The sequence below is a fragment of the Mirounga angustirostris genome, unplaced genomic scaffold (assembly GCF_029215605.1).
Source record: "Mirounga angustirostris isolate CCGP_5_RB_7025 unplaced genomic scaffold, mMirAng1.0.hap1 SCAF_5, whole genome shotgun sequence".
NCBI classification, from domain to species: domain Eukaryota; kingdom Metazoa; phylum Chordata; class Mammalia; order Carnivora; family Phocidae; genus Mirounga; species Mirounga angustirostris.
Window position 1 is genome coordinate 76,681,885 of NW_026991713.1, and position 17,282 is coordinate 76,699,166.

The 17,282-nt window shown below is 44.4% G+C and overlaps 1 protein-coding gene across 3 annotated transcripts in view; it reads left to right on the top strand.

Annotated features, from left to right (window-relative positions):
- Positions 1–1,426: 1,426 nt before the first annotated feature.
- The window catches only part of TMTC1 (transmembrane O-mannosyltransferase targeting cadherins 1), a 267,202-nt gene continuing 251,346 nt past the window's right edge, over positions 1,427–17,282 (top strand). The window contains exon 1 of one of the 3 annotated variants that reach the window (XM_064591454.1): positions 1,427–1,873. In XM_064591454.1, coding sequence (XP_064447524.1) covers positions 1,572–1,873 — 302 coding nt within the window. In that variant the 5' untranslated portion in view covers positions 1,427–1,571. The remainder of the gene's footprint in view (positions 1,874–17,282) is intronic. The other 2 variants (XM_064591452.1, XM_064591453.1) reach the window with 2 other exon arrangements.

The following is a 17,282-nucleotide window of genomic DNA, read 5'->3' on the forward strand; positions in this document are numbered from 1 at the left end:
AGATACATCTTAAAATAAAAAAAAAAATTGGTGTGGTAAAGAGTCACACAAATGCTCAGTATAAGAACAATTTCTGCCTTTTATTTTACTTTTTTTTTTTTAAGATCAAAGAACCTTTTAAGAATTTTTGAAGAATGGAAATAAATGGCAAATTCGTATTTTAAGTTTTTTCTCTTTGGATGTGTCAAATTCCAGGTAACTTCAGTAACATACAGCAATGGAAATTTACGATGGCCCTCAAAGAGTTAACAGACTTTTCAAACCTGGAGAAATTCTAGTAATCATTCTGGGATACGTAATTTATTTACATATATAACTAGCATTTTTAGAAAAAGAAGATAAGTTTTCAGAAAAATGGGGAGATTGGGAGTCAAAGCCAGAGGCCTTAACGTTTTAAATTTTTTTCTTCTTTTTTTTTCAAGTGGTACTGACTTAGCAGGAACAGTTCAAACACGCCCACAGTCCAGGAAATAATCATCAGACCCAAGTGATCCACTTAGATGGGAAGAAAAAGTAGTTTGCTCAGCATCTCCTGGATCGTCTTAGGAGTTTTAGTAAGAAATAAAATGAGAAGCAATGTTTCAGAAGTCAATTCACTGCCCAGACCCAAACCCCAAATCGAACCTGGGACTTTTCTTAAGTGCGAGCAGAGCAAAGGGCGGTAAAGGCAAACAGCCCGGGGCGCCCCCTGAACAAACTGCGCGGGGCGGGCAGGAAGCCCCCGGCCAGGAGACCCTTTCTCTTGGTTTCGGGAAGGTGCTTCGGGCAGCTCCGTTTGCCCCCCCCTCCCCGGCTCCCCCCGCCCACGGGGAGGCTGCGAGCGCGGGGCGCAGGCCGGCGGGGCACAGCAAGGCCCGGGGACGAGGCGCGGACAGGGCGCCGGGCAGGAGAGCGTGTCGCCGGGCGCCGCCGCCGCTGTTGTCCGGGGTCCTGAAAGCCGGGAACTTCCCGGGACGCAGCGGCCACTTTTCTCCGTGTCGGAGCGGGGGGTGTGGGGGTTTCAGGGAGCGCACCTGCTAGGCCCGCCCTGGCCCTGGGCCCGGAGGTGCGGGCAGATGCGGCCCTCCCAGCCCCCTGGGTGGGGGTGCGTGATTGGGGGGCGGCGGTGAGCACGGCCGGGAGCGCCAGGCAGGACCCCGCTGGCCCTTCTCCGCCTCTCGGGCAGCCCCGCGCCGCGCCCGCGCTCCACCTGCGCGCGAACTCCGGCGGCCGGGGACGCGGGCGCCGGGCGCTGAGTGCGGCGGCGAGCGGGGCGGGAGCGGAGGGTGCTGGGGGGGGGGCGGCCCTCGTCCGGGGATGGAGGGGGGCGGGTGGAGGCGAGAGCGAGCGGGGCATGCGCAGTGGGGCGGAGGAGGTGGCGATGGCCGGGGGAGGCGGGGGACTGCTGTTTATTTGCAGCTGGGCCAACTCGGCGGCGCAGGCGGAGCGCGGGGCGCCAGCGGCGGGTCCAGCTGCCGCCGCACCATGCCAGAGCCCACCTCCGGGCAGCCGCGGCGCGCCGCCGGGGCCCCGGCCGGCGAGGATGCCAGACGCCCGGGAGCGGCCAGGGCAGCGGTGGCGGCGGCGGCACGATGGTGGTGACAGGCTCTGCCCGAGGCGGCGGCGGGGACCGCGCGCCCTCCCGGCGGCGGGGCTGCGGACTGGCGCCGGCCGGGGCCGCGGCGCTGCTGGCCGGGGCGAGCTGCCTGTGCTACGGCCGCTCCCTGCAGGGCGAGTTCGTGCACGACGACGTGTGGGCGATCGTGAACAACCCCGACGTGCGGCCCGGAGCCGCGCTCCGCTGGGGCATCTTCACCAACGACTTCTGGGGCAAGGGCATGGCCGAGAACACCAGCCACAAGTCCTACCGGCCGCTCTGCGTCCTCACCTTCAAGTGAGTCCCTCACCTGGCGCTCGCAGCCGCCGACGTTTCTCCTCACCCCTTGTCCGAGCTGGGAGAAGTTGCGGGACCGGCTGGGGGGTGGGGGTCGTTTCTTTTCTTGCGGCCCCTTCCTCTCCACGCCTCCCTCCTCTCCTCTGTCCACGCCACTCTGCGCCGCGGTCCCCGGCCCCGCTTCTCTGGGCTCCCGGGGCGGTTCCGGGGCTGGGAGTTGGGATCGAGTTTTTCAAGAGTCTACGCTCTCGGCGGGCTGGTCTCTCGGGCAAGGGCTGGTTGCGGGCTGGTGGAGCTGCTCCCGCACTCCCACCCCAGCCGGACGGTGGTCAAGTGCGACCGCGCGGGCCCAGAGGGTTCCGGGCGGGAGGCTGTGGTGGGGATGCTTGCAAGTTGGGAATTTCTCGGAGGCTGTTGGGCAGCCTTGCTGATGGCGAGAGAATCAGTCCCTTTGGGGTCGCGTTCGGAGGAGAAGAGACGAGAGCCAGGAGCTGCCAGGGCTGCATGGGTTTTGGGGAGGCGCAGCGGAGGGAGCGGAGGCTCTCCCCCGACCTGCAGCCTTTGGCTGCTCCCAGAGCCTTTCCAGTCTGCAGGTCTGCGGAACGGCTTGGGATTTAAGATTTTAAAAGATGCAAAGCAAAGGAAGGCCGAGCGTGGGATCCTCTGGGGATCCTGGTGTCCCAGTCGAAATAGTTTTTGTTTTACAACCTCAGAGTCATGATTCAGCATTTCTGGTGTGAATAAAGTGTAAAGGGAACCGAGGGAACGCCAGGTTTTTGTAGGGTGGAGTATTCTCTTGCATTTAAAAGCGGGCTAGCTTCGGATGGAAGAGGAGGAGGGCTTTGTGTGAGTGCTATCTCGTACACCGTGAGCTTGACTCAACCCTTTGTAACTTGGCTCAGCATTTAAGCTTATAATGTGCCGGACAAAAACTTGAAGTAATATTGGTTCAGTATCATCAGTGTTTTAAGCCTTTTCCAGTGGGTGTAATATGAACCCGTCTTCATGGTAATGGTCATTCGAGGCGGGATAGGAAGCTTGAAAAGCTTGCCTGGGGCCAGGAGTCCACGGTTTCTTGACAGGTGGCTGTGATGACTTAGAAAAGGAAACCATAGCAGTTGGCAGTAATTCATGGGCTTTTGACTTAATTCTTCCACTGAAAATTCAGTGTTTTAAAAGAGGGTGAGGAAATTGCACACTTGACTCTGAAGAGAGTATTTTATAAACATTTGTCCTCTTGGAAAAGTGGTTTTGGTTTTCGGCTGGAAGATAACCTCAGCTACTGAGTTCCTCAGTACTCTCAGTTTTCCAAATGTTTCTTAAAATCTTAGATGGCACAAATATATATGTTTATCTTCTAGATTGGCCTGCCTTTTCATTTATCACAGTGAAGGATGATGGTTCATTTCAGGTGTGGAAGCTCACAGCATGAGATATGTGCTGGGTTTATAACAGCCATGGAGACTTTTGATCTGAGCATTTTCCATTTTAAAAGGTTAGGGCCAAATGCCTGCGCCCACTTGGTGGAGGATGGGGAAGCTGTTTTCACTTCTTGACTTTCTAAAATGTTTTTTCAGGCATGCAGGAGATGGCAGGGACAGAAAAGAGGAGTGGGGAAGGAAGTAGACAATGAGGCAAGGCCATTGATGAGGAGGAATGTTAGCAAGGGTTTGGGGGAACCAGGGGTTAAGGGGGCAGGAGAGTTGCCCGGCAGGGCCAACTCCTCACTATGTTCTCATTGGTTACAAAATGCAGATTGATGTCTAAGACCATTGCTCTTTGTATGTCTTATCTTACTGGCTGTGTGAGATATACTCTTTTTTTTTTGGAGAAGATTGAGTTGTAAATCTAGAGAACAACACAGCACTATTGGAAAGGGGTAGATGTCTCTTCAGAAAGAGAAAGTTAGCTCATCTTTCCATGTTCACAGGTGTGGATTAAAATAAGACCTGGAAGCTTTCTCCACACTGGATCTTCTTGTGCAGCTGCATAAAGAGGGACATGTACGAGGGCGCGGTTGATGATGCTAGACCCACACAACTCTAAAGATTGTTGCAAGGAAGGACAATCACATTAATTAACTACTCAGTGTGAACCAAGAATTGGCCTGAAACACTTTACATAGATTATGTCTTTAATGATCTTTATTTTAGGTAGTTGGTGAAAATAAAGTTAAAGTGGCCTTTTAAATATATATACACACTGTTTTAATTATATCTTAAGCTAGGTTTGTTTGAATAAAAATCTTTGAGAATTCGAGAACATTTTTATTTATTTTTATTGTGGTAAGAACACTTAACATGAGATTTGCCATTTAAAATTCTTAGGAGCATGATACAATATCATTAACTCTAGGCACAGTGTGGTACAACAGATCTCTGGCGCTTATTTCTCTTGCACAACTGGAACTATATACCTGCTGAACAGCAGCTCCCTGGGCTCCCCTTCCCCTGCCCTTGGCAGCCATCCTTCTATTCTGTTTCTATGAATTTGACTATTTTAGATACATTATGTAAGTATAATCATGCAGCATTTGTCCTGTGACTGGCTTATTTCACTTAGCATAATGTCCTCCACGTCCATCCACGTTGTTGTATATGACAGGATTTCCTTTTTTAAGGCTGAATAATATTTCATTGTATGTATAGACCACTTATTTTTTATTTTTTTAAAAGATCTTATTTATTAGAGAGTGAGCGAGAGAGAGAGCACGAGCACGAGAGGAGGCAGAGGGAGAAGTAGGCTCCCCGCTGAGCTGGGAGCCCGATGCGGGGCTCGATCCCAGGACCCTGGGATCATGACCTGAGCCAAAGGCAGACACTTCACCGACTGAGCCACCCAGGCACTCCCCACTTTTTTTTTTATCCATTCATCTGATCATGGGCAATTAGGTTGTGTCCATGTCTTAACTGTTGTGAATATTGCTGCAGTGAACTTGGCAGTGCATATATCTCTTCAAGATCCTGATTTCAATTCTTTTGGATTTATAACCAGAAGTAGGATTGCTGGATTATAAGGTAATTGTATTTTTAACTTTTTGAGGAATCTCTACTCTTCTCCATAGGAGCTGCACCTTTTACGTTCCCAATAGTGTACAGTGGTTCTAGTTTTCCACATCCTTGCCAACACTTGTTATCTTTTTCTCATAAAAGCCAGCCTAATGGTTGTGACAGAGGTGATAACTCATTGTGGTTTTGATTTGCATTTCCCTAATGATTAGTGATGTTAAGCATCTTTTCATGTACCTGTTGGCCATTTGTATGTCTTTTTTTTTTAAAGTATAATTGACATAAAATACTCTGTTAGTTTCAGATGTATACCATAGTGACTTGATGTTTTTATATATTATAAAATCGTCCCCACTATAAGTCTGGTTACCGTCTGTCACTATACAAATTTATTACAGTATGATTGAGTATGTTCCCTAGGCTGTACATTACGTCTCCATGACTTATTTATTTTATAACTGGAAGTTTGTGCTTAATGCCCTTCACCTATTTTGCTTGTTCCCCCCCGCCCTCCCCCCCACTATCCCCTCTGGTAACCAGTTGTTTCCTGTATCTGAGGCTGTTTCTGTTTTGTTCTGTTAGGTTGTTTTGTTTTTTAAATTCCACGTATAAATGAAGTCATATGGTATTCATCTTTCTCTGTCTGACTTAGTTCACTTAGCATAATACCCTCTAGGTCCCTCCATGTTGTCACAAATGTCAAGATTTCATTCTTTTTTATGGCTGAATCTTTATTGGAGAAATGTCTGTTCAAGCCCTTTGCCCATTTTTTCATCATATTTTTTTTACCTTGAGTTGTAGGAGTTTCTTATGTATTTTGGGTATCAATAATATATCAGATACATGCTTTGCAAATATTTTCTCCTATTCCATAGGTTGCCTTTTAACTCTGTTGCTTACTTCCTTTGCTGTACAGAGGTTTTTTAGTTTGATGTAGTCCCAGTTACCTAATTTTGTTTTTATTGTTTGTACTTTTGGTGTCATATTTAAAAAGTCATTGCTAAGTCTAACATCATAAAGTTTTCCCCGTTTTTCTTTTCTTTTCTTTTTTTTTTTTTAAAGATTTTATTTATTTATTTGACAGGGGGAGAGAGAGAGAAAGAGAGAGAGCACAAGCAGGGAGGGGGGCAGACAGCAGAGGGAAAGGGAGCCTGATGTGGGGCTCGATCCCGGGATCCTGGGATGATGACCCCTGTTTTTCTTCTGCAAGTTTTACAGTTTCAGGTCTTAAATTTAAATTGTTAATACATTTTAGGTTGATTTTTGTGTGCAGTGTAAGATAAGGGTCCAGATTAATTCTTTTGCATGTGGATATCCAGTTTTCCCAACACTGTTGAAGAGACTGTTCCTTTCCCTGCTGTGTATACTTGGCCTTTATGTTGAGGAGCATTTGACCATATATGTGTAGGTTAATTTCTGGCTTTCTATTCTTTTCCATTGGTAAATATGTTTGTTTTTATTCCAGTACCATACTGTTTAATTAGTGTAGCTTTGTGATATAGTTTGAAATCAGGAAGTGTGATGCTGGCAGCTTTGTTCTTTCTCAGAATTGTTTTGTATATTCAGGGTTTTTTGTAGTTCCAAATGAATTTTATGATTTTTTTTTCTATTTCAGTAAAAAAAAGAAAAAGCCAGTGGGATATTAATATAGAATACATTGACTCTATAATCGGCTTTGAGTATTATGGACATTTTAACAATAGTAAGTCTTCTGATCCATGAACTTAGGATGTCTTTCTATTTATTTGTGTCTTCTTTAATCTGTTTTGTCAATGATAGTTTTAATTTTACAAGTTTTTCACCTCTTTGGTTAAGTTTATTCCTAAGTATTTTATTCTTTTTGATGCTGTTGTAAATGGGATTGTTTTCTTAATTTTTGATAGTTCATTATTAGTGTACAGAAATGCAGCTGATTTTTTTTATTGAAATATAGTTGATACAACTGCAGCTGATTTTTGTATATTGATTTGTATCTTGCAACTTTACTGAATTTGAATATTCTAACTTGTTTTTTTGGGTTTTTTTTTTTGAGTCTTTGGGGTTCTCTAACATAAAAGATCGGTGTCGTATGCAAACATATAAAAACAGATAATTTTACTTCTTTTTTTTCCCAGTGTAAATGCATTTTATTTCTTTTTCTCACCTGATGGCTCTGAGTAGGACTTCCAGTACTATGCTGAATAGAAGTGCAAGAGTGGGCATCCTTGTCTTGTTCTTGATCTTAGAGAAGAAGCTTTCAGTTTTTCACCACTGAGTATGATATTAATTGTGTGCTTTTCATATATGTTCTTTATTATGTTGAGGTAAATTCTTTCTAAACCTAGTTTTTGAGACTTTTTACCATGAAGGGTGTTGAATTTTGTCACATACTTTTGTTGCATCTATGGACATGATCATGTAATTTTTACCCTCCCTTTTGTTAATGTGGTATGTAACATTAGGTGAATTGTTCATGTCGAACCATTCTTGCATCCCAGGGATAAAACCCAGTTGGTTATGGTGTGTTTTCCTTTAAATGTGCTGTTGAATTCAGTCTGCTAGTATTTTGTTGAGGACTTTTGCATCTGTGTTTATCACGAATGTTGGCTTGTAGTTTTCTTTTCTTATAGGGTCTTTGGCATTAAAAAACAAACAAACAACTTTTCATTGTGAGATAATTGTACATTCCCATACAGTTGTAAATAATAATATAGAGGTTTTTATCCATTTTCCTCCAGGGTTAAAGCCTTGCATAACTATAGTATAATATCACAACCGGGAAGTTGACATTGATACAATCCACAGCTTTTTATTTAGATTTTACCAGTTTTACATGTACTCTTTTATTTTTGTTAAGTGTGTATTTAGTCCTATGCAGTTTTGTCACATGTAGATTTCCAAGATTACCACACAGTCAAGATACAGAACAGTTTCGTCATAAGGATCCTTCCTGCTTCTTTACCATAATTAGAAACACCTCATTCGTAACAACCCCTAATTTGTAACACCCCACCCTGCTCCATAATCACCCACTAATCTGTTCTGCATGTCTGTAATTTTGTCATTTTGAAAATGCTATATGTGGAATCATATAGTATGTAACCTCTTGAGATTGGCTTTTTTCACATTTAGCATAATTCTCTGGAGTTTATTCAGATTGTTGCATATCAATAGTTCACTCCTTCTGTGGCTGAGTAGTATTCCACTGTGTGGGTGTCCCATGGCTTCGTCATTCACCTGATGAAGGACATCTGGGTTGTTTCCAGTTTGGGGCTGTTACAAACAAACCACCATAAACATTCATTTACAGGTTTTTATGTAAACATAGGTTTTATTTCTTTGGGATAAACATCCAGGATTGCAACTGCTGGGTCACATGGTGGTTGCATATTTAGTTTTTTAAGAAACAGATTAACTTTTCCAGACCTTTCCATACAGTGTATGAGTAATCCAGTTATTTTGCTTCCTCACCAGCATTTGGTATTGTCATTTTTTTTAAATTGTAGTGGCTCTGATAGGTGTACAGTGATACCTCATTGTGATTTTAATTTGCATTTCCCTAATGGCTGATGGTGTTAAATATACTTTCATGTGCTTATTTGCCCTCTGTATATCCTCTTCGTTAAAACGTCTCTTCATATCTTTTGTCCATCTCCTACGTGGATTTTTTTTTTTTTATGTTGAATTTTGAGATTTCTTTATGTATTGTAGGTACAGTCCTTTGTCATCTATGTGGTTGGCACATACTCTCTCCAGTTCTGTAGCTTGTCTTTCCCAGTGCAAAGCTCAAACCTAGGTTTTTTGTTTTTTGTTTTTTTAAGATTTATTTATTTGTTTTAGAGAGAGAGCTTGCTGAGCATGAACATGCGAGTCGGGGGAGGGGCAGAGGGAGAGAATCTGCAAGCAGACTCCCCGCTGAGCTTGGAGCCTCACATGGGAAGGGTGGAGGAGGGGGCCTTGATCCCAGGACCCATGAGGTCATGACCCAAGCCAAAACCAAGAATTGGACACTTAGCCAACTAAGCCACCCAGGCACCCCTCAAAGCTAGTTTTTATTAAAATTATTTATTTTCTTTGATTCACTGAGTGAATGTCACACGTACTGAGAGCTAGAAATTACCTTAAGAATAAACAATAAATAAATACATTAATTAATAAATAAAGATGTGTAATGCTTGTTACTATTAAGGTACTTGGAAGCATAGAAACATATTAATCAGGTTTTCTCAAATAAGAAATCAGCTGAAATTGCAATAAGGAAGTGGATTTTTAGAGTGCCTGCTCTACCAGGTTGTGGGGCAGGGTGCAATGGAAAATGAAGGCAGTTTACCAAGATGTGATGGCTTTGTATTATGTCAATTTAACAAAATTGGAACTCTGTTTCTTGGAAATTCTTTCCCTGTATTGCACTAGGCTGTAGCTGTACAAGAGAAATTTCTCCGCGATTTGGAAAGTGAAGTGGCCATGTTTCCGGTCAGAGGGCTGGTGTAGGTACTGGTGCTGTCCCAGCTCCCGTGGGTTGTCACAGACAGGCGGGCTGACCCGCTGCTGGCGTGCGACGGTAGCTAGGTCCACAGCTCCTCCGGAACTCTCCAGATCGTGGTGCTATAGCTACTTAGAATCATGGTGCAGATGTGAGTGCAGCCCTGTGGGGACAGCGCCAGCCTGTTTAAAGCCACTCACATCATTAAAGCTGGGGCCTTAGAGGCTGTGAGCAGCAGAGGTACATTCTAGTTCATCTTCGTGGCTTCCAGCCCTTCCTCCCTTTCCCCTCCTTCAAGTTCAGCCTTCCTCCCTCCCGAACGCCAGCCCCGCCGGCTTTTGACGTCCGATGCAGACAGAAGCAGCAGGCTTGCAGAGGCTGCGTGGCCGGCTTCCACAGTTGGGAAAGGTCAGATCTCTACAGTAAATCCCTTCCGCTGTAGCATTCCTGGTGCTTCCGCTTCTCCAGTCAAACTTTAACTGGTACAAATGGTCCTCTCTGTGCTCCTCGAAGTGAGTTTAGAATTCTAATGAATTTCTGTTCCCAGTCAAATCTTACATTCGGTCTTTTCATAAGATCATTTCCAAGGGCACACAGGAATATTTTTGGACCATTGTAGAGCAGAATCAAAACATCTGTGCAAACTTAATCTGCAGCAGTCGCCTTTTTTATTTTGCTTCTTTATCCTCCACTGGCCACGACCTGTTTTTAACTCTGGAATCAGGACATTAAACATGCTAAGTCACTCTGTAGGCACTTAATTGACACAGAACTAAAACCCATGATGCCCATAACCCCCAAACATAAAAATGGCCCTGATTGATTTAAAAGGTGCTTAACTTTTTAATTTTATTTCTCTCTGCCCCTTTCCTCTTGAGAAGGAGCTCCTGCTGGATTGTTAGCAGCACCATTCCACGTCAGGAAGCAAGGAGATGCTTCCTTCAACAAGAAAGAAGCAGGGGTTTTCCATGTTAAAGATGGGGAAACTAAGGCAAATGAGTCTCTCTCCATGTTTAGGCTACTTGATCGTAGTATTCTACCAGTTTGCTATAAAGGTTTATCTTATTGAAGGCTTCTGATGGTGATATACATCATAAGAGTGAAAGTGGGTGGTTTGAAATGTCAGAGTTAAAAAATAGAATATCTTAATATGTGCAGCTGTAAGGATTTGCAACATTTTAATACTTGGATCTGGAGAGGTTTTTTTTTTTTTTTTTTTTTTTGCAGCAGTTTGCATCTTTTAGTCACAGATGATATGCCAACCATGAAAATCAGCTCTAGCCTCTATGCCCGAAATCTAAAAGAAATGGTGGCGTGTTCATTTTGGTTCTGTTCCTTTTGATTTGTCCTCCTTGGAATTCGTTTGGAGATAGTCTGTTGCAGCAAAGCTGAGAAGTTTGTGTTCTAAGTCTTTGATGATGGCAGACACCTGGAGATTGTTTGACTCGAGTGTCTAGGATGTTCAGTGATGGATATAGCCACGGAAAAAATATGATTGGAGGCAATAAAGACTTTATAGAAAAGAATGAAAAAAATGGCCCCTGGAAATTGCATGGCAACTAAGGTTTTTCTTAGAAACCTGAAGAGGAGGGGGTCAAGGACCTTAGATGTAAGATGGGCTTTAGGCTATAATCTGGCAGTGTAGGAAGGATGGAAAATGAGAGGAATATATTTTTGAATTATGAGGGTTTTTATAGGTGAGTCTCTGAGTGAAGGCTTGGAAAACACGTTTGGAAGCAATCTTTTTTTTTTTTTTTTTTATCAACACATGTCTTTTCTATCTTCCTTTGGAGCTATAGTTCATGTTTTCCCTAACTTTGACTACGTAGTCATTCCACTTAAAAAGGCAGGGATGGGGGAGGAATGCTTGGTCATGCCAGAGTTAATGGCACTGTTACTTTTCCAAATGATGAGAAATGGTTTCTGTTCTCCGAGACCCTGTTGATCTGACCCCTGGCCACTCCCCTGACCTCTAGTCTGTCAGTCTGCACCTCATTCTACCTCTGCCAGCATTCTAGGGTCCTTGTGCCCTTTACAGGTGACACCTGCCCGCCGCTGCCTGGGACCTTTGCACTTTCTGGAATGCTCTTTGCCCAGACCTGTGCTCTCTTGCTCTCTTACCACCTTCAGTCTCTGCTCAGATGTCACTTCCTCCTTGACACCTTTCCTGGCTCCCCGATCCAAAATGGCAGACTGTCCTCCATGTTTCATCCTCACTCTCTCACTCTCTACCCTCTTTGCCTTAGTAGCCCTCATTGCTATCTGGCAACATGGATTTATTGTTGGTTGGCTTTTCTCTTCTCGCACTACCATGTTAGCTCCATGAGGTGTGTGGAACAGTGCCTACCATGCAAAGTAGGGGCTTCATAAAGTACTGTTGAAAGAATAAATGAATGAATCGCTCATGTGAACACTTGACTTTTTCAGGTAAATATTTAGGCAGGGCTACACTTTTATAATATAGACAAAAAAGTCTGCTTGACTTATTACTTGGTTTATTTGCCTTTTTTCTTCCTCTGTCAAAGAAAAAAATGGAGGCAGACAAAGAATTTCCTGGACACATAGAGATGGGTTCCAGTGGGTCCTGCCTACTGGAAGGTTAAGGGACAGTGTTGATTCTGAAAGGGGCAGTTGTGGCTCCCTGTTGTCTTCTGCTGGGACTGTGACTCTGTAGAGAATGAGGATCCACAGCACTTTGGGATCATTCTCCTCTTGCATGGCATATTGAAGTGTGATGGTTGGTGGATGCTTGCTGTAAATGTTAAGGCTGGACATAGCAGCTGTAACTTCTGAGGCAAACCTCAGAATTACACAGAGTTTTCTCCAAACCCTGCTGTCAGGGGACTAAAGTTCATCCACGCCCGTGTCCTACAGTCTATAAAGAATGGCCATGTTTTTTTCAAGCCAGTGAGGTGGACAGGACATATTACTCCCAGTTGGATCAAATAGAGTGTAAGGCTCTGAAAATACTTTCTCAAAGGAACTATGATGTCTGTGACTTTCTGTCCCCAAGTACTGTAGAATAAAGAATTTTTTTTTGGCCTTTATCCCAGGTTCCTGGGAGGGAGCTTCTAAACTCTTGGAATTTCCTAAGTGATGGGAGTGTCTCTGTTGCTCACAGTGGGCCCTGAGATCACACTTGAGTTTATGCTAAGGAAGAGGTAACTCATGATGGGCCTCCTGATAGTTTCAGAACATGGGCTGGCTAGCTGGAAAGGCCAGTCATAGGATAGAGAGATGGGACTTTGAGCCACATACCAGCCCTACCTTCCAACCTCCAGGAAGGGAAGGTCGTGCTGGAGATTGAGTTCAGTCACATGCCCAGTGATTGATTGAATCAATCAACCTAAGTAATGAAACCCCAGTTAAAAACTTGACATTGAAGCTTGGTTGAGTTTGCCTGATTGGTAATCATACATCATTGAGCTGAGGGGGAGATGTGTCCTGAAGACATGGAAGGTTTGTGTTTGGGACCCTCCCAGACCTGTCTCCATGGGTCTTTCCTTTTGACAGGTTTTTGATTTGTATCCTTTATCATAAAGCCAAAATCACATGTATAATGCTTTCTTGACTTCTGTGAGTCATTCCTGCAAATTATCAAACCTGAGGGAGTTGGGGGAACCCCCAAATTTGTGGCCAGTTGGTCAGCAGTGCAGATAGCCTGGGGACCATTGAGCTTGCAGCTAGTGTCTGAAGGGAGTGCTGTCGTGTGCAGGACTTTGTCCTCACATAAACTCTGGCTAGCACTGTCAGAATTACCCTGCATCCAGGAACTTTACCAAACGCACACCTTTATTTATTTATTTATTTTATTTTTTAAAAGATTTTATTTATTTATTTGACGGAGAAAGAGAGAGCACAAGTAGGCAGAGTGGCAGGCAGAGGGAGAGGGAGAAGCAGGCTCTCTGCTGAGCGGGGAGCCGGACGTGGGGCTCGATCCCAGGACCCCAGGATCATGACCTGAGCCGAAGGCAGCGCTTAACCAACTGAGCCACCCAGGCGCCCCCCAAACGCACACCTTTAAAGGAAAACAAATTGGCTAAAAATTGATAACTCAATTATACTTCTAAATATACTTCTATATTTATATTATATCTGATGTTGATCTGTTAAGTTTTATTATTCGCTGACTCTCTTTTTGAAGATTTTCTTCTGGGACCTGCTGCCTTCTAGATGTGGTCACGGATCTTCTGTCCTCAATTTCCCCACCGTTTCTTTGATGCACTTGCTACCCTGAGCACTTATGTGACCCTAGTGACAATAACTGCCCCTTGCATGGGTGTGGGCTCCTCCTGACAAGCCCCTCTTCCCTCCCCGTAGCTTCCGCATAGCCAGGTGAGGATGGGATGACCAAAAATTTTGTGTCTCAGAGCACCAGTCACCCCCTCTGCACTGTCGTTTGCCTTGGTGCCTGTGAATCACATCCTTTAGTTCTTTGATACATTAAGTGATGATGATTTGCTGATTTGCTCCCGATACTAGAGGGAATGCAGAAGAAGAGCAACCAAAATGATTAAGGGCCAAAGGGATTTGCCTTAGAGGAAAACAAGAAAAACCAGATGTTGTTATTTATTGGTTGAATGATCTAAGAAGACTATGGAAACCACTTATAAGCATTTGAGAGCTGAGAGGATAGCAAGAGAGGGGGAAGAAGAAAAATGAATGGCAGTTGGGGAGACAGGAGAATGTACTGCATGCTCAGTTTTGGGCTTTGGAAACTCACAAGGAAAGTGTTGGAGAACTCCTTATTTGAGATAGCAGAAACAGATGGTTATGGTTAAGATGGTTAAGGTACATTAAATTTTTCTTTTCCCTGGTTTGTAGTTCGTATTGGAAAAGAATGTATGTTGTGTTATTGCTGAGAAAACTGGATTTTCCTGTTAAATGTGGCAAACATAGGTAGCCTTCCTTTAAGCTTTGAGATGTGTGTCTCTCATTGTTCTGAGTCTCACCTGGTTTGAATCATTGGGTTTCTTGGGACAGATCTCTGGGTCCCATTTCACATTTACTGACTTAGATTATCTTGCGGTGGGATGAGGGAATCAGAAATTGTAGCTAGCACCTCAGGGGATTCAGAATCCTGGGAACCACTGGGACTCAATGGGAGCATATGTTACATGGGGTTGAGATGCCAAGTATCTCTGGTGTAACATAGAAAAAAGAATCCAAATCTCATTGAGATAGGAATGTTGCAGTGCATTTATCACATGTCTCCTGCCCACACCTTCCTCCCACCACTCTACTACATTTCCTGAGACGGCCAGATGATTTTCCCTCCACTGAGGCATTAAGAAATAGATTAGTGAGGGAGCACCTGCAACTTTGACAAAGTCCGCATTGACTCTTTTCTGTAGGCAAGTGTGATGTGGGAGATGCGATTGAGGTGGGCTTTCTGATTTCAGTGGGGGTGATGGGGTCCTGGAGTACCAGATGCCAATGGCAGAGCTTAGCTGCCAAAGACAAGGTGAGTGCATTTACCATGATAGGCAGCAGGGACACAGTGGTGATCAGAATGTCGTGACCACTGGTGGTGGCTAATTAATCCCGTTGTCCCTAGGAATGAAGTAGATATGGAGCCCTCTTAAATGGTGCTTCGTCTATATACCAGGGAAACTCCAGGCTCGGGGCCAAAAGCCAGACTTGAGTCACCACAGGGGAGAATCATGACCTCTTAGGCAGGTTCCAGCTGTCTGCCAGTTTACTGAGGTAGAGCTGTTTGATTAAGTGGAGCTGGGGTCCCCTGGAGGAAGGGTCCTAGTCTATTCCATAGTAGAAGTCTCTTCCAGGGATACAGCCCAGTTTTGTTTTTTTAAACCAGAACTATTTTCCAAAGAAGAAAATTAAAAAGAGTAAGGGGCTTTATCTAGAGCTGCAGGCTCTGCGAGTGTGAGGAGAAGGGGCAGCCGATGGCTTTCCTCTCCCCTCCCCACTCATCCTCCTGTGACTTCTTGGTGTCACACTGTGTGACCCTGTGACCTTTTCTGGGGGCCAGTGCCCTGTGATTGCTGTGAGCTCATTATAGCCCCACCTTTCTGGGCAGTTTTACGGGGAGGCAGAAGAGCTCAGATGGAGGAGGGGCATTTGTGGTCATATTTGCCAATGTCTGGAAGGCTTTCAACCAGTCAGACACGACTATTCAGATTTTTTCTTTTCTTCTTTTTCTTCTTCTTTTTTTTTTTAAAGATTTATTTATTTGAGTGGGAGAGAACTAGTGGTGGCAGGGCAGAAGGAGAGAGAGAAGCAGACTCCCTGATGAGTGGAGAGTCTGATGTGGGGCTCCATCCCAGGACCCTCAGATCATGATCTGAGCCAAAGGCAGATGCTTAACTGACTGCGCCAGCCAGGCGCCCCATTCAGATTTTTTCTGAAAAGAAAAAAAAATATTTCCTATTGCTTTCAATTAGAGATGAAGGCTAAATTAGTGATGAAGGCTAAATCAAATAAAATTAGAGATTCTTATTGTTGAAAGGGAAAGATGATTTTTTTCAACTTCCAACTTAATGTAAGTTTATTTGCTCATTCAGTAAACTTCATTTAGAATCTACTGTGTGTTAGGTGAGATGGATACGATGAGGAAAAGAAATGAGTTTTTTACAATGCATGAAAAATGCTTATAATATTTGAGGAATATGGCAAAAGAGTTTTAAAAAACTGAGTAAATACTATATGGAGTGCATTCAGGGTGATGTGGAACATGAGAGACTGTTCTTCTTAGATGGTGTTTAGGGTGGGCTGGTTTTCATGCTTCTGCATGGACATTTCTGGTTATCCAAATACCAGTTCTAGTCTTAAATACTGCTTCTTCCTTGGAGAGTCTTCCTTGGAAGTCTGTCTCCGAGTAGTTGACTTGTATTTTGTCAAATTGTGAGTACTTGCGCCATCTAAATGGTCACACAGATATTTCCAAGCAGCCATGTAGGCCAGGTCTTGTAATATTTCAAGAGACGCTGGAGATTTTTATGTGAAATCACCTGTTTTAAAAACATTGGTAAATTGGGATGCCTGGGTGGCTCAGCCGTTAAGCGTCTGCCTTCGGCTCAGGTCATGATCCCAGGGTCGTGGGATGGAGCCCCGCATCGGGCTCCCTGCTCGGCGGGAAGCCTGCTTCTCCCTCTCCCACTCCCCCTTCTTTTGTTCCTGCTCTCGCTGTCTCTCTGTCAAATAAATAAATAAAAAATCTTAAAAAAAAATTGGTAAATTAAAGAAAGAAAGAAAAGGCATACAGGTGAAACAAAACAATTTGCAGGCTATACTTGGCCCTCGGTCAGGCTCCTTGCAACATTGTTATTGGATCTTCCTTTCCACTCTGAGAGCCACTTGAGTAAGTGCTTTGCTTCACTCACTCCTTCATTCATCCGTCCGTCCATTTATCCACTTAGTTTTGACAACCGTAAACCAGGCATTGAGCTGGATACTAGGGATATAGCCATAATATGGCAACGAGCCTTTCCCTTGGAGAATTTGGGATCATTTCTATCATCTTTCTCTACGCTGAGCATTTCCCATCTCCTCAAGCCTTTCCTGAGACATCATTTTCGAGACTCCCCACTCTTGCAGCTTCCTGGAGCTCTCCTATGAAGGTGCTCCAGTGTTTCAGTACCACCCAGAGGGGCTGCTGCCCCACGTTGGACACCACCCACCTTCCCTGTCCCGCATGCAGGCAGAATAGCTCCCTCTTTCTTGTCTCTGACCCTGGTAGGTTCTCCCATTGCTAGATTTCTTTGACTAACTATTAATTATCTGTTCAGTGTCTCTCTTTCTCCTACGATGCTGTTAACTCTTTGGTAGCAGATGCCATGTCTTCTCTTTGTATCTCCGGGCCCTACACCATACCTGACACGAAGTAGGTACTCAATACCTATCTGTTAGAATGAATTGAAATGAAAATTAGTTTGACTTACGCAGTTTGGTCTGTTTGATAGCCAAGACGCAGTAACTC